This window comes from Sparus aurata, chromosome 10 (assembly GCF_900880675.1).
Source record: "Sparus aurata chromosome 10, fSpaAur1.1, whole genome shotgun sequence".
NCBI classification, from domain to species: Eukaryota; Metazoa; Chordata; class Actinopteri; order Spariformes; family Sparidae; genus Sparus; species Sparus aurata.
The window spans coordinates 16499444-16515906 of NC_044196.1; the positions used below are offsets into that span (position 1 = coordinate 16499444).

At 38.3% G+C, this 16463-nt stretch overlaps 1 protein-coding gene and 2 long non-coding RNA genes across 3 annotated transcripts; 2 read left to right on the forward strand and 1 right to left on the reverse strand.

Moving 5' to 3' along the window:
- LOC115589402 (high affinity immunoglobulin gamma Fc receptor I-like) lies at window positions 1-3020 on the forward strand. The gene is made up of 9 exons (XM_030430244.1): window positions 1-82; window positions 205-480; window positions 649-948; window positions 1116-1379; window positions 1565-1807; window positions 2492-2507; window positions 2601-2674; window positions 2795-2845; window positions 3001-3020. Exons 1-9 carry the CDS (start codon window positions 76-78, stop codon window positions 3018-3020), a joined length of 1251 nt encoding a protein of 416 aa, XP_030286104.1. The 5' UTR covers window positions 1-75.
- A 116-nt stretch (window positions 3021-3136) lies between these two features.
- On the forward strand, window positions 3137-4758 carry LOC115590516 (uncharacterized). Its single transcript, XR_003985760.1, has 3 exons — window positions 3137-3182; window positions 4448-4498; window positions 4711-4758. It is a non-coding gene; the product is annotated as an uncharacterized LOC115590516 (long non-coding RNA).
- A 3014-nt stretch (window positions 4759-7772) lies between these two features.
- LOC115590514 (uncharacterized) lies at window positions 7773-11245 on the reverse strand. The gene is made up of 4 exons (XR_003985758.1): window positions 11102-11245; window positions 10643-10694; window positions 10008-10074; window positions 7773-8361 (listed from the first exon to the last, which is right to left on the reverse strand). It is a non-coding gene; the product is annotated as an uncharacterized LOC115590514 (long non-coding RNA).
- Between the last annotated feature and the right edge of the window lie 5218 nt (window positions 11246-16463).

Here is a 16463-nt window from a genome sequence, read left to right on the forward strand (position 1 = left end):
GGAGTCTACTGGTGCAGAGGAGGAAGAGGAGAGCCAGTTTACTACACAGAGTACAGTGATTCAGTCACTGTCTACATGATTAGTGAGTTTGATATTTGACATACATTGTACTTATATTTGTTGATTGATTAGAAAAATAAACGTGATGTATATTTAACTGTTTGTCATTTTTGTTTCTTTCTGTGAATTCTTGAACATGAACAGTTCCAAACAAGGCTGTTGTGACTCTGCAGCCAAACTGGTCTGAAATATACAGAGGAGAGACGATCACTCTCAGATGTGAGATCAAAGATGGAGGAGACACTGAGTGGGAGTATGAATGGAGAACAACCAGCTCAGAAAAACCTTCAAATCAAAATGAACTCAGCATTAGATCTGTTTCTGCATCCCACAGTGGAGTCTACAGGTGTAAGGGCAGAAAGAAAAGTGAAAAGTCTTCAACAGATTGGAGTGATCCCTTCAAACTGACAGTATCAGACAGTAAGTCACATCACATTTATTTCAAAGTGAAGATTATACAGTTCATTTAAATGCTTTTTTGGTCAATATATATTTTTAAAGTAAGTATTCAGTATATACTGATTGTGCAGAATGTATTTGATCCTCTATCAATACATGTTTTCATTCTGAAAAATCATTTTCCAACAGAACCCCAGTCTGTCCTCACTGTGTCTCCATCATGGCTGAGTGCTGGAGCCTCAGTAACTCTGAACTGCAGTGTTAAAGATCAATCTGCAGGATGGAGGATCTACTGGTATAAGACTGTTCCTGATCCATCAGACAACTCCTACAGCTATGAGCTGCTACCTGGCAGCAGCAGTGGGACTGAACAGGATTCCTACATTGTTCATGGACAGACACACACAGCAGGATATGTGTGCAGAGCTGGAAGAGGAGATCCAGTGTATTACACTGATTACAGTCAACCTAAGTTTGTCTGGTCTGCAGGTCAGTAAGTCCGTTTAGCTTTTCTCTACCTTTACATGATCTTTTCCTAACTCCTAGTTCTTTTTGTGCTGCCACTGAACTAAGACTGAACACTGAAAGAAGTTTAAAAGATCATTTTAACTGCGCTGTCCTTAATCTCATCCTATTTCTGCAATGTTATTTTGCAGATTTTCATCCAGCATCGCTCAGAGTGAGTCCTGACAGAGCACAGCACTTTTCCTCTGAGTCTGTCTCTCTGAGCTGTGAGGGAAACTCTGCTGAGTGGAGAGTGATGAGGTTCACCAAAGCAGATCGTTTGTCCAACTGTTCTGACTTTGGGACGGTGAAGGGATCCACATGCAATGTCCATAACTTGACTAAAAATACAGCAGTGTACTGGTGCGAGTCTGGATCAGGTCAATTCAGCAATGCAGTCAACATCACTGTGCAAAGTAAGTACATTCTTGATGCTCATGTGTATCAAAAATAAATAAACTTGTAATTTTTATTTCCTCTGACTTCTCATGTCAGTCACAACCCACCGAGGCTTTTCTATTTGGGAGGTTTGATTAATGTAAGAATAAGAGCAGAATGCAAGTGTATGTGTGACAAATGTGATTTTCTTACTGTTTCACAGATAAAAATATTATCCTGCTGAGCTCTGTCCATCCTGTGACTGGGGGTCATCCCGTCACTCTTGGCTGCAAATCGAAGACAGAAAACTTGGTCTCTAATGTGCTCTTCTATCGCAATGGACATCTCATCCAAAATGACACCAAAGGGCAGCTGTATATCTCTGAAGCGTCAAAGTCAGACGAAGGCTTCTACTGGTGTGAACACTCAGGAAATGTGTCACCGCAGAGTTGGGTGGCCATCAAATGTGAGTATGATTAAGACTTCCTTTTTCAAAATCTGTGCACATCTTCTACGAAATGGTGTCGAATATGTCACCTTCCCAGAAGTAATGATGGCTGGAAAATGTCCAATTTACTATAAATGTCTCATACATTTACTGTCATTATTGTGAAGAGCTGATTTTACACTGTATTCTGACATCTTGGTATTTATCGTACTGTCAGTGTTTACTTGTGTATCACATCATGTGTGACAATGAAAATGGGATTTTCATTGTGTCTGTTCATGTGTATTTATACCTCTGAACATGTAAATGTGTGTAATATACTCTTATGTTTGTGTATTTTTTTGTGTTTTGTCTCTACTATGGCTTGATGTGATACAACTGTGGTATTAAATAAATCACTTTATAAATTCAGATTTACAAAGATGTTATATAAGTTTATTAATAGTTCATATTTACTATTTTTACAGCAGTGTCCAGGCCTGAAAGCTCTTCAGTTCCTGTTCTGTTGATTGTTGGGCTGGTTTGTGGAATCGTTCTTGTTATTCCTCTGCTCGTTTGGTTCTGCTACAGAGCGTCCAATGGTGAGACCTTCTTCTTCTGTATTAGACGATTTTTAATCATTCAAATACACACACATACTCTCATCTCATGAGATAGAACAGCAGTATAACAACCATCTAACAACAAATGTCTTTTTCACAGATTCATGCTTTGTCAGGTAGGTGCAACACTCTCTCATCTCATGTTGAACATAAAATCAACACATTTTTATGTTCCTGTTTAAACGTACTGTATTTGATATGTGTTGTAGACCAGTCCAGTCTGAGAGCGCCAACACAGAACATGTGGACTACGAGAATGATAATTACTCTGCTCTTCTCCATGGTAAGCAGTTAAACTAATCTTTATTTTTTACATATTATATTTAAAGTAATCTAAAACAATCTTAGTTTGTTTAATCAGTATTGTAAACTAACCTTGTCTTGATATTTTTTTTCTCTGTAGGTGATGTTTGTCTCTATGAAACAATCAGAGGACGTAAAGAAGCTGAACATGGTACACTTTATACCTTTTTATTTAACATGGAGCTGTTAGAAATACTAGAATAAGACAATGTAATTTAACTGTAAGTGACTTGAGCATATTTATTTGTCTGGAATGACATATTTTAGACTGAGTTACACATCTAACAGCAAATGTCTTTTTCACAGATTCATGCTTTGTCAGGTAGGTGCAACACTCTCTCATCTCATGTTGAACATAACATCAACACATTTTATGTTCCTATTTAAATATATTGTATCTGATGCGTGTTGTAGACCAGTCCAGTCTGAGAGCGCCAACGCAGATCGTGTGGATTACGAAAATGATCATTACTCCGCTCTCCTCCATGGTAAGCAGTTAAACTAATATTATACATAATTTTATATACTACAGTGGGGTCCAAAAGTCTGAGACCATTGAAAATCTCTAATATTGTCACGTAAACCTGGAAATAATCAGAAAGTGTTAAGAAAGTGTGAGTCTGAGCATCAAATCATTTCCAGACTCCAGGTTTCTAAAGGAGCAGTGCATATTACAATACAAACTCTAAAACACTTCACAGAAACTGGATCAGTTGTATCCAAAGCACGATCAGACAGACCCAACGTGACCACACTGTAGGAGAAGGATGTGGTACATACCCTGTATAAAGTTTAGGCCTGATAAGGTATGGATGAGGGCATAGTGACGTCTGATCTATGAGTTTATATTTCTCATGGTCTTTGAAAACTCAGGAGTTGGAAGCTGCTGTAGAAATGTCTACAAAACGGATCTCTGACAAACCAAGTCTGCTGTTTATGTAAACTCATAGGACGGCCTTCGATCTATCTGCAGTAGCAGACTTACTGTCTTCTACACATTTTCTTTCTCTTCCTCACTAAGTCAGAGGTGAGAAGCTCTGCAGTAACTTCACACTTATATGTTGTTGAACAGATAAACATGTATGGGAGGGCTGCTTCCTGAGCTCAGAGGATAGAACCTGAAACTAGAGAAGGTTTGGGAGGATTAACTTGACAATGCACTGTGCAGACAGTTGTGCTGTTATTTTGTTCCTCCTTGATCAACTTTGTATGAACTACTTTATCGTGAGTCGTCGGCGTCTCTGAGTCTTCTTCATCTCTCCTGAATTGTCAAGCGAGCTGAAATTCCACAAAACACACTTTCAGAAGATCAGTAAATCAAGCTTCGTTCCTTGAAAGATAGAAAAACAACTTCATCACAGATACAGAATTTAATAAACACACACACAAGAATCCAATCAGCTGAAGTCTGATGAAAGAAAACTGTCTTGTAGTCGTCTCGAGGATGATCAGCCGTTCCTAAACCACTTCTTAGTTTGTGAAGCAAGACAAAAGACTGGAGGTGGGTGAAGAAATACCAGAATTCTTCAAAGAGTCAACTTTTAACTCAAATTGTTAAGCTGATTTTATCAATAAAAAAAATATTGTTGCATTCAGAACAAATGCAAAGTAGAGCTGTTGTGTGGTCTCAGTCTTTTTGAGCCTATAAACACATTTTAAATGGTCAAAAAGATCTGAGCTCTCACATGATTAATGTGTTGTATACAGTTAAACTGATTAAACTAACGGTGTCTTGATATTTATTTCTCTGTAGGTGATGTTTGTCTCTATGAAACAATCAGAGGCCGTCAAGAAGCCGAACATGGTACAGTTTATACCTTTTTATTTACCATGGAGCTGTTAGAAATACTAGAATAAGACAATTAACTGTAAATGAATTATTGACAATCATTTAAGTTTAAAACATGTTTAAATTTCAGATTCATCCAATAATTTCACATATTCTTTTTTTGATCGTAAAGAATTCCGACATCAACCTGAATCTCTTACTTTTGTTTACTTTGCTTTTTCTTTCAGGTCAATAAAGAAATCTGTACCAACTAAACCAATGGAACAGACGACAACATGAAAAACTACTTCTGTGTCCTTTCATAGTATTTTTTTAAAGTTGATCTAATAGCAGCTGTTTTAAAATTAATGTATCATATGGTTTTAATCTTCTGTTGTGTTTGGTATAAAGACTTTAGATTATCTCACTAATTGAAATGTTTTGTTCTGACTCCATTGTTGTTGTTTGTTGTTGCAAAGAACAAATATTTTGTGTCGAAACCTGGTACGAGGTGATTGTGCAACTTTAAAGTCATCTTCTGTAGTTTATGTTTATAAAGAGTTAAACATTTATAACATTTCATATATTTTATTTGAAAAAATAATGATATTGATATTCTCTATATTTTATGTTTTTATATATATGTATATTTTCACAAGTTGTTTTTTGCATCAATAAACTTTATGCAGTAATAAGCTGTCAGCAGTGTTCTTCACAGATTTAGAGGGAAAACAGGAATATAACTGTAGTTAATCAAGTTTGAAAAGTCTCTTCATATTCATATCACTACTTACTCTACATAATGTGTGTTAGTCTCAGGCCCATTCAGGCATGTCAATTATCTCAGTGTCTCAACATGATAATTCATACTGTGGATGTGTTTTATATCTCATTTACATTTCATGTTATTTATTCAACTGGCACCAGAGGTAGTTTCAAAATCAAAGTCAGCCGACTAAATTAAACCATTTTTTTCTCTTTAGAGCGATAAGAAGGCAGCAACATGTTTGTATTTCATCTATTCTTTGTGGAACAGAAGAAATAAAATCGACCACCAAATAAAAGTTATGACCTCATTTTATATTAAATTCAGTTCAGAGAGTATGAAGCACACACACACAGGATGTAGAGGCCTACACAGTGTAATCATACAACAACATAGGACACACAAATGAACACAATTAAATGTTATTTAGTATATGATATGATTAGATGTAATGCTCTTATGCTTTATTGGTCCGCATCATGAGAAGCAGAAGAGTGCAAAAGCAGGTGGAAGTTATGGTCATCCAAAGCCAAAAGGTACTTTGCAGCCACACTGGTCTGAATACTGGGTTGGTGAATGAAATCATAAAGACAGCTGCAGATTTGTCTCTTCCCTCCACAGAACACAGTGCATGATGGGAAAGAAACATCTGAATGTTTTATATCCAACGCCAAATTTACAAGAAAGCATCAATGCTTTAGAATGTGTTGTAGCTGTTTCACAAAGTTTGTTAACTTTCTCCTCATGAACCAACTCTTAAAATCAAGTGATTTGTAAAGGGAGTCTGGTGGTATTGCCCTCACGAGTCACTTCCTTTCAAACGTTGTCCAAAGCCGTGACTTTCACCCACAGATTAAAGGACTGAGGTGGGTACTGCTCTTGTTTTTCCCCTCTGCTGACATGGAGGGGGAGATTGAGCCGGCTCGTCACTGGTCAAAGTTCTCCAGGACCATGTAGGAGCCGGGTCACACAGATGGAGGTGAACTTTAAACTCTGAACAAACCATCCATGAAGTGAGAGATCATTGATGGAAAGCAGATTAAAGACAGTAATAATTAGCTGAGAAAAGATGCGAACAACCGTGTTCACCAGCTACAAATGGTCCATTTAAAATAATCACATTATATTTAGCCTAGTTTTTGGTTTGTTGGACATCTGACAACTGAATTGTCTGTGGTCTGTTTATGAGGAAGTCCAACAATCAACTACAACAAAAACTAAGAAATTATTATCTTCATAAGAAATGCAGTCCTTCTCCTGGGTTAGACATATTCACCAAGTTCATTATTACACATGATTAAAACATTCAGATGTCAAATGTTGAAATGAGTTGAAAAAGTCCCTCATGACTGAGAATGTTTAAATAAAAATAACATTTATCAAATATTAAGAAAAAACAGGGATTTTCACAAGACACACAGGAGTTTGACAGTACAACTGTTTATTTTTCCGCATCGTATAAAACAGAAAGTGCTTCACAGAGTCAGAAGTGCTTTGCAGAAGATAAAATATTTGGTTCGGTTTGAAAGATAATTTAAAAACAATAAAAACTAAGACAAATAAATATGTGAACATAAGGTTCAAATGTGAAGAGTTCTGTGGTTTTATACCAACAAAATATAAAGGTGGACTTACACCAATGATTGCAAAACTGAGCGAATGATAAGATTCAAACAGTGTTTAATGTGTTTATGCTGGTGAACTGCTTCTGTTATTAATGTTTCAGGTAAGCTGAGTGATAATGCAGTGGAGCCTTTTCACATCAATCTGTACTTCGACCTGGCAGCTGCAGTATAACATGATGAGACCTGACATTCACTGACTCCAGTTTCAAGGGGTTCCTGCTGTCAGACACATTCACATATACATACAGGTATGATTACTGTATTAAATATGAAATATATACAAACACTGACCACGACAGTGTACTTAGAATAATATGCAATAAAGTCAGTGGAGGCAGATAAAAGTGCTGGTATGGAGCACAAGCTGGTTTCAGTGTAGTTTGAGAAACAAGTTACAGAAACTGGATCAAAGTTAGACTGATGTTTGTCCTGTTGTGATGTTTGATTATATATAATTAATGTTTATATAGAAATATAAATATCAAGATATGTATTGTGTATCGCTATAAAGAGCTGAAGCCACGCCCCTTCAGGTTTGAAGAGAGACTAATAATGTATTGATCCTGTTTGTATCCTGTATGTTTAAGCCAATAAAATCTAAATGTGTCATCAATAATTAATAATCAAATAATTAAAAGATCAGACTGTGAAAATACGTCATTATAAAGACGACACAGCCAACAGTGTCGTTAGTGACGCTGTCTCGTACCTTGTAGATGTACGAGAGCTGCTCCTGTATATCAGCAGCTCACAGAACTGACCAACTCTCCTTTCACATATCAGCAGTTGTCAAGAGCAGATTTATTGTGATATTCATCTTTTTACGTCCGTTTCTGAGCCCAGCTGGCGGCCATATTGGTGTTGTTCACGTGTGTTGAGCGAGGCGATGTAGTTCACTGAGCGCTTTGACACAAAACTACATGAGACTTTACTTCATGTTACACAAATTAAACGATTAATAAATGGGCATAATCAATATTGCAACTGTTAGTGAAAACAGCTGTTTGTATCCCCATTATATTAAATCTTTAGATCCGTTATTAACCAAATCTCTTTTGACCCGCAGGGAGTACGCCAAAGTAAATGACAACGCAGTTTTATTTCGAGGCCTAATTTGGACCCAGAATGTAAGAAGTGATGAGGCTTTATATCTGCTCACATCGAAGCAGCTGTGGATGAAAGTCGCTCAGACGATGAACTGTATTGATCTCTATCACAAACTCAGTGATGGCACATCTGTCCTGGTGTTGATCTGAGTGATTGACATGAGAGAAAAGTAAGTTCAAACAAAGCACCGACACAAACACATCATAACACACAGATTAGTTCCATTCAGAACAATATGAAGAACAGACTCACCTTTATTACATCGATGAACGGCAGGAGGAGAATTATTAGACCAGCAACTATGACAAATCCACCGTTAATGACTCCAAAAACAGTTTTGACTTTGTTCCAATCAATTGATGTCACTTCCTTCTTCGGCCCTCCTGGTGTGTGTTCTGCATCTGCATGAAGAAAACCAAAAACATTAAAACCAACTCTGCAAATGTAGAAACGAGACAATAAGTGACTAAATAAACAGGTAACAACAAGTAAACATCCGTCTCACAACCAGCTGCTGGTCACGTAACAGAAGTTGCACCACATGGCCACAAGGTGGCACTGTGGCGAATGGATTGACTTATTTACCAAAACCTGCTGAACAGAAACAAACTTTGGTCCTCTGAATTTTACTCGGATCAAGTGAGATTTATTTCAGGGTGTTCATTTTGTATTATTCAACATTTTGTGCTTCATGTGAGTACAAGTCAGTGTACAGACATTTGAAAACAGCTTAAAATATTGAGTTCATATTAACCGGATGGTACAGTGCTTTATGTGATATATTCAAAAGGTCAAATAGTGACATTAAAGCAACGAAATGGAGAGAGATGGAGCAAGATGGTTGGTCGTTAAGTCTCCTCTTCATGTCGTCAAATACCAAATATCAAATCTCCTGTTCTAGTGTCGTTAACACCAACACTCCCCCGGTCCTTCAAACACTGAACGACTACCTGAGTTGATGAGCCAACAATAGCTACAGTTAGCAGTAGTTAGCGGTTAATTTAGGGATATGCTGCCCTCTATTGGTTTGGGTATGAATTTCACAGGTTTTGCACCTTTAAATAAGTTTCAGACATCATATTTCTTTAACATTTTCACTACCTGGTGATTTCCCCTCAGCCAGCTGGTTCCTTATGTAGACTTTTCTAGTAAAAGTAGACAGTGTTTGTATAAATCACTCTTCATTTTAACTTCTCGTACCAACTGTTTCTCATGCATGACGTGCTTTCAATTTGAACAACAGGGCTGAAAATGGAGACAGGGAATCAGGCTCAGCTACGGCCAGTGACACCTCCTACGACATGGCAGCTTGTTTTTGAACTTCCTGTTATATTTTTAAAAAAGTTCAGTGAAAATTGTGTTTCTGGAGTTGCCAAACTCATAAAAATATATAGAAACTAACCTTTGAGGGTTGAAATGGGACAGATTTGGCACCAAACACATTTCACTGAGCTGTTTTTAAAATCGAAGTTTCCAAACAAGCCGCCATGTTTGTCCAGTTTGAAGGGAGTTTGCACAGTTGCACATTGTCGGTCAGATTGATTTGGCACCAGTTTCCCATGGTGCATTATTTCTCTGTGAGTAACATCGGTGACCTACCTTCAGTTAACGCTGGTGTGAACACATCGCTGTTCTCTCCATGAGAGGTCACATTCAAGACAAAGTGTTCTGTGGGTGTAAATCAGGAGGCTGTTAGATTCTGACGTCTGACCCGTGTGGCAGTAACATGTTTCCATCCTGCACTACAGCAGAGTTCGGCTCACCTGTGGTCTCCAGCACCTATCTCCTCGTCACCTTGTTATAATCTGCAGCCAGATCACACCAGTAGTTTCCAGAGTCTGCAGTCCTGAGTCTGGACACATGAAGTCTGATCCGTCCGTCTCTGAGGGCGTCTTCGTCGCACTGGACTCGTCCTGCAAACTGTTGATGCTGAGACTCTGGGACCTCGATGCCGTTAATCATCTCATACAAAAGCTTCAGAGGCTTTGACAGCAGAAAACAAGCCATGTTGGTGAGAGACATGTCGGTTTTGGTGTGACTGTCCCACCTGATGGTGATGTTATCCTCCTCCTCTGCCTGATAGAAGGCGGCTGCCGTTTTCCCAGCAAACATCCCTGCAGACGAGAGAGAGGGCAAAGAGAGACGTCATGTGGACTTGCATCAAACTTTACCTCATTTCAGCCTGAAGCACTTTTATCATGAACTGAGAGATCCTGGAGCCGCATGAGTGTTCAGTCTGAACTAATGCTGTCCATTATCAGGAGGCCAGAACGGACACTTTGAAGGGCATTATCCTGCTTATACCACAGTCATGTGCCAAAGATAAAACATATCATAGTTTATTGATGTTTTCAGGCATTTTGAGATGACAATGCTACCTTTTTCATAAACAATAACCTCCTGGCAACACCTGAGGGTTTGACTAATAGCTGGAACACATATCAACTTCTGCAATTGGAAACCATCACTGGAGCTACTTGAGTAGTTTCATATGTGTCACTTCAGCAGGGGTTAATTGACAACCTGCAGCCAATCAGAATGGAGGATTCACCGAGACCATAGTATCAAGTTCTTTAACATTACACCTGTCAATAGAACTGCAAGAATTAGTCGATTAATAGATCAAAGAAGATTATCTGTCAACTATCAACATGAGTAATTGTGAGTTGCAGGACTACTGACCACAGACAGAGGAGGTCAGAACGACGAGCAGAGCAATCAAATCATCTTCTTCCTGTCAGAGAGGAGACAGTTTTGTTAGAGGAAGAAGATTTGATTTCATCAAACAGAGCAGGTTTTAATAGTAAATATTTTATAGTCAACTGGTTTTATAATGAAAGAACATAAAAGTACTTTTGGGTCTATTAAACTTCAGAGTGTGTGTTATATCTCACGTCCCGATGGATTAAGTGACAGATTATTAGTCTTAGATAAAACCTATTAATTTTTAATGCTTCAGTTCTTTATAAATTATCACAACTCTAATGTAATCAATCTGCTTGAAGAATATCACTAATTCCAACCTTTAAATACAGTTTAACAACAATAGACACAAAATGAGAATGTAAATAAAAAGGAGAATAAAACAGATATTATCTCAGAGTGCATTTATTACAGTAGTGTGCTGAAATGAAATCCCACCTGTTTGTGTGTTTGTGTTACAGGTGTGTCGTCTGTCAGCTGCTCCCAGGAACCATGAATGCATCCACAAGTGCAAGACCAGGAAGATGAAGACACAGTTTTCCTGCTGAGCAACTTCCTGGTTGCATCTCACCAATCTGGTTCTGACTGGAAAGGAAACAGTTGTTTATTTTCCTTTCGTTCTTTATTTATATCACACAGAGCTGCACTGCAGATGTTCAGTTCATGTTGACAGCATTTACATGAGTTTACAGTTACACACAAATGATACTTAATTAGCTTTTAAGGCTCGTTATGATCATTTTTGATGACAGTTTTCTATTCTAAACACAATTATTACACTGAATTAACAACAATTGTCAAATAAACAATCTTTCGACAGAGTTTGTGTTATAATCCGAGTTTTGCGGGGCTCTCTAAAAGTCAGCCTGATACTAACAAACATTAAGGAGGAGATACACAGATCCTAGTGGAGCAGGTGCACCAGGACAAATGGATACAAATTATTTTTTACACAAATAAAAGAATATATTCATATAAAACTTTGGCCGAATGAACAAGTAAACCGAAATAGATAACAGTATATCGTAAACCGCGTTTCAATACAGTTCCTTCTATGGACCAAGTCTTAAAATTGAGCGTTTTGTAAGGGAGGCTGGTAACTTTCTCCAAAGTTTGGTCAGTTTCTCATGACGCAACAACTCCTCAAATTACGTGATTTGCTAAGGGAGTCCAGGATTTATATCCATTTATATCAATCATGTGAAAATGGCACATGACATTGAAAAAAATCATTATTTGTGAATTGTGACTAAGATAATGGTTGTTGGTGACTTATTAGTAACTCAGCTTTTCTCATGTGTTGAACTGGAAAACGCGTCAAAGATTCAGGATGCATTGACACTTTTGACTGAGATAAACAACACTGTTATTTCTGACACTGGGGAAATGAAGAAATAGACGATGAACAGAAATGAATAAAAATGTGTAGATAGTGAGTAATTATGTTAGTTGATAGTTAAAGGGAAGCTGCACTTCCTTGTTGTTGTTCTGTTCGCGTCCCCTGCGGAATGTGCGCAGTTTCCTATCAGTCACTAACTCTGAATATTAAATTAAATCCAGGAGGAGGTTTTTCCCTCTGACATCAAACTAGTTGAATAATCACGAGGCTCCAGTGTTGTTTTGGTAAGAGTGAAAGTAAAGTTGGATCAGCTGTTCTGGCTGTTTACAGTGAGGCCATAACACACACTCAGAAATATGTCTTTTTATCAATTAGTGAATAAACAAGCTGTTCTCAGAGGACACTATGGTCCCGGAACACTGTTTGAAGAAGCTCAGAATACATTTTGTCAGTTCCATTTTTCTATGTTAGCCATCACAGACGCCATTTACAAATCACGCGATTTTAAGAGTCGGTTCCTGAGGAGAAAGTTACAATCTTTGTGAAACAGCAACGACTATCTAAATCCTTTGCACTTTCTCGTAAATTCGGCGTTGGATATAAAACATGCAGATGTTTCTTGCAAAAAGTGTGAGTTCTTCCTGTTTAAAGTTCATCCTGTCTGCTGATGTCCGAAGAGTTTATTTTCTCCCAGCAGCTGTTTAACTCACTGTTTCAACTGGTCTCATCATTTACACCAAATTAAGACATTTTCACGGCAAACTTGTCAAATTTTACAAATAGCTACACTTAACAGTCACTAGCATAAACTGTTTCTTGTGGTCCGTGGATAAAGTCACCAGACTCCATGAAGAAAAAGCTACATTTTGGGACGTGTTGCGTTAATAGAAACTATATAAACTTTTTCTACAACACATTCTTACTACTTGGACCTTCTTATTAATTCGGCTAAGGTTACCACTTCAGATCAAACTTCTTTCCATCAGGAGAAAAGTCGAGTGTTTCCCATCATGCACTGTGTTCTGTGGAGAGGAGAGAAAAATGAGCTGCCGTCTTTATGATTCAATTCTGATGCTTCAAACACACATCGATACATAAGAGAGCAAGGTGGAAGGTAAACAACATAAACAACATGACAGTGATCAGTCAGGTGTGGATGAAACTGTGATGAGACAACAGAGACAGGGGCCCGTGTAAGGGACCTGAGCTGACAGGTCCATCACGCCTCATCTACAAGGTCCACAAGGTCAGTTTTTAGGGACAGGTAATGAGCTGGTTTGTTTTGTTTGGGGAAATGTATTATTATTCTGCATTATGTAGCCAACGTTAGCTCCTTATGCTCCGGTCGTATGTGTTAGCCCATTGTTAGCATCATCAGCTTGTAGCTAACGTTAGCTAGGTAGTTATGGTAGACTACTGCCCTATGAAAGGTATTTTCATGTAATGTCTCCGGTCACAGGCAGGCCAACGTTTACATGTACTGTGGATATAATCTATATAGCAGTGTTCACACATGCACTGCTACACAGGGCTGTTTGGACATTAACAGGTGTTGCACACAAGAATTAGTTTGCCTCTCACATACAGTTTGTCTGGCTAAAGGTCAAGTCCAGGGGTCATAGGTCATGGGGAGATTTCATACAACTGTGAATATAGTTCGCATTGTACTTTTAAGCTGAGGTCGTTCGGTGGTATTTATGTGATGTTCATTCATGTGTAATAGACTTTGAACTGCCGAACCAAAACTGCTCTTTCCAAAACCAATTAACATTTCGTGCTTTCCGTTTCAGTGAGTATGCAGCAGCAGTCCGTCATCCGTGCATCCGGCCTGTCTGCTCTACCTGTCCCAGAGACACAGCTGCTAGTGTTACCGGCCTCAAGCCTAGCAGTACCTGGACCAGTAACTATCCTGCTGCAGTTAACTTGGCTGCAACATGGGCTTGAGTTCTCTGTCTCCTACTGTGCCTGGTCTTACAACGACACCTACTGTCACAAGAAAATAACAGCAAAAAAATGTCCTCTAAATGAGAGAGAGAGAATATTCAGCACTCAACTTGTTCTACACATGCGTGCTCTGATTAATACATGTATTCTTTAATTTTGAAACAGTACCCTTATGTTGTCACTGCATGGCTAATTTAATGAAATGTATATTGTATGGACAAAAAACTCTCCCTTACTCCTCAGGGCTTCTGTATTAACTAAAACAACAGCACAGTGTTGGAATATATTGTTCATGAAGAACTTGTTTGCTGCTTTCACAGCACAAATTCTGATAACACATCATGGTGTGCTGAGGTACGCAGACTGGTGGAGAACTATTATTGTCTCATATCAGACAAAAATAGATTTTTTTGGTTTTAAATGTGACTTTATTCAGAGGTAAATCAAGAAGAGGAATATTTTAGTTTTCAGACAACTGTTCATTGACTATAACAGTAATTCCTGACTGTGCAGCACTGAGCTGTACAGGGAGTCTTCTTCTTCTTAAAGGATGGTAATACAGTGTACCAGTGTGAGTTTACCAGGTAGCAATGATAATGAGATGTGATTTAAGTTAATACAGAGACAGGTCAATGAAACATCTTAAACTTCATTTTAAATGAACATCATCAGGTTGATGAGTAAGTCAGTCAGTGTACTTGATAGACCCCAGTCACTGTGCAGGTGAAATAAAAGCTTTTTCCACAGATCACCACAGGGGGGCGTCAAACCACACTAACTGATACTGACACAATGCATGTGCTCCTTTTTACCTCTGAGACGAGGGCGGCTGTAGTGAAGTCCCAGAATGCCAAGTCAAGGTTACCTGTGAGCCTCATTCTTAAAGAGTTGGAGTTCTCTCTAAGTAATAATAACACTGTCAACTTCTCTTATTTTATACTTTTCATGGTATTTGAATTTTTCGCAGCTGAAATTGCCCCGCTGCTTTTAAATATATTTAATTTGTAAAGCACTTTACATTTAGATAAATCTCAAAGTGCTACAGGAAAAGCACCAATACAAGAAAAACATTAGTAGAAGAAAAAAAAAAAGAAAAACAAAACACCTGAAAGTCAATAGCAACTTAGTGATCATAGGCTCTACTAAAAAGGAAAGTTTTAAGTCCTTTTTTAAAGCATTCAACAGTCTGTGGTGCCCTCAGGTATTCAGGGAGGCTGTTCCATAGACGAGGGGCAGCAGAACAGAATGCTCGGTCCCCTAAGGTGCGGAACTTAGTCCTGGGGGGCTGGAGACGGTGAGAGTTGGTCGAGCGGAGGGGTCGAGATGAGGTTTGTGGGGTTAGCAGTTCTTTAAGATAGGAGGGGGCGTTGCCATGGAGGGGGCGTTGCCATGGACGCACTGGTGGGTAGTTAGTTTTAGTTGTAGTTTAGTATTCATTTGATTTGATTGTCCCTCATAAGTATTCTATAAGATGTATGTGCATGCAATAATTACTGGTCATGCCACTAATTTGATGATTTTGAGGGACAAGGAAGAAACCTTTGCATGTCTTCACTTTAAGGCGGGTTTGTCACAACTTCACCCACAGGAAGTGGCTGAGCTCGGAGAAAAACAGAAATAGTCTTATGAACAGAAGTGAGCATGAAGAGAGCAGAAAGTTCCCCTCTGTTCCATTTTCTCTCACCATTCACTACTACTTTGACATCACGAGTTAGTGAGCATAGATTGATGATTGAAAAGGGAATTTAATTGATTTTAGCAAAAGGCTGTAACTTAACAAATTGTGATAAAGATGGGATACCCAAGTACTTTCTGACTGCACTGTGTGTACACACTGAAATACAGGCACTGTGGATACAACTGTTTGACGGCATTATATGTACAGATTAGATAACAATATAATGTTAGTGTGATGTAATATGATTAAATCAATTGGTCTTATGTTTCTTAGATGTTAAATGAGGATGATGAACAAACCTTTGCAAGAGAGATGAGTCCCATAACAGTGGACAGGAAATGTAAAGGTGTCAAAATATGCTGCGGTCAATGCCACTTCAGTTGTTTGAGCTTTGTGTGAAAAGAAGCAAGAACAGAGTGAGAACTGCACTCAGACGAGGAAGTTGATGAAAAACTCTGCTCTCACATTTTTAAGAAATTTAACTTCTCTTTTCTTTCTGCTGCGTTTTTATTAATACAAAGTAGAAAGTTTGATCAGAGACAGAGTGACAGTGTGGGTGCTGGATGTGAAGATGGGGCACACTCTGCTCGGTGTGCTCGGGTTATTCTGTGAGTACATCTGTGACTTTCTATGTGATGTTCAGTATTTATATCAGTGTAGTAGTTGTGTACACATGACCTTTGTTGCTGATTTGTCTTGGTTCAGATTGGAGGATTATGTTAAGTATATTACTCAACTAGTTACTTTTGCACTAGTTTTTGCTCACATACCTGGACAATGCATGTACAGTATATGATCTAAGGTATTATGTATATAGCTGTAGAATTACATGTATTGCT

Coding starts and splice junctions, on each gene's coding strand:
- LOC115589402 (XM_030430244.1), top strand. Junction 949..1,115: donor TAAGTTTGTCTGGTCTGCAG/GTCAGTAAGTCC, acceptor GTTATTTTGCAG/ATTTTCATCCAGCATCGCTC. Junction 2,846..3,000: donor ACGTAAAGAAGCTGAACATG/GTACACTTTATA, acceptor TCTTTTTCACAG/ATTCATGCTTTGTCAGGTAG.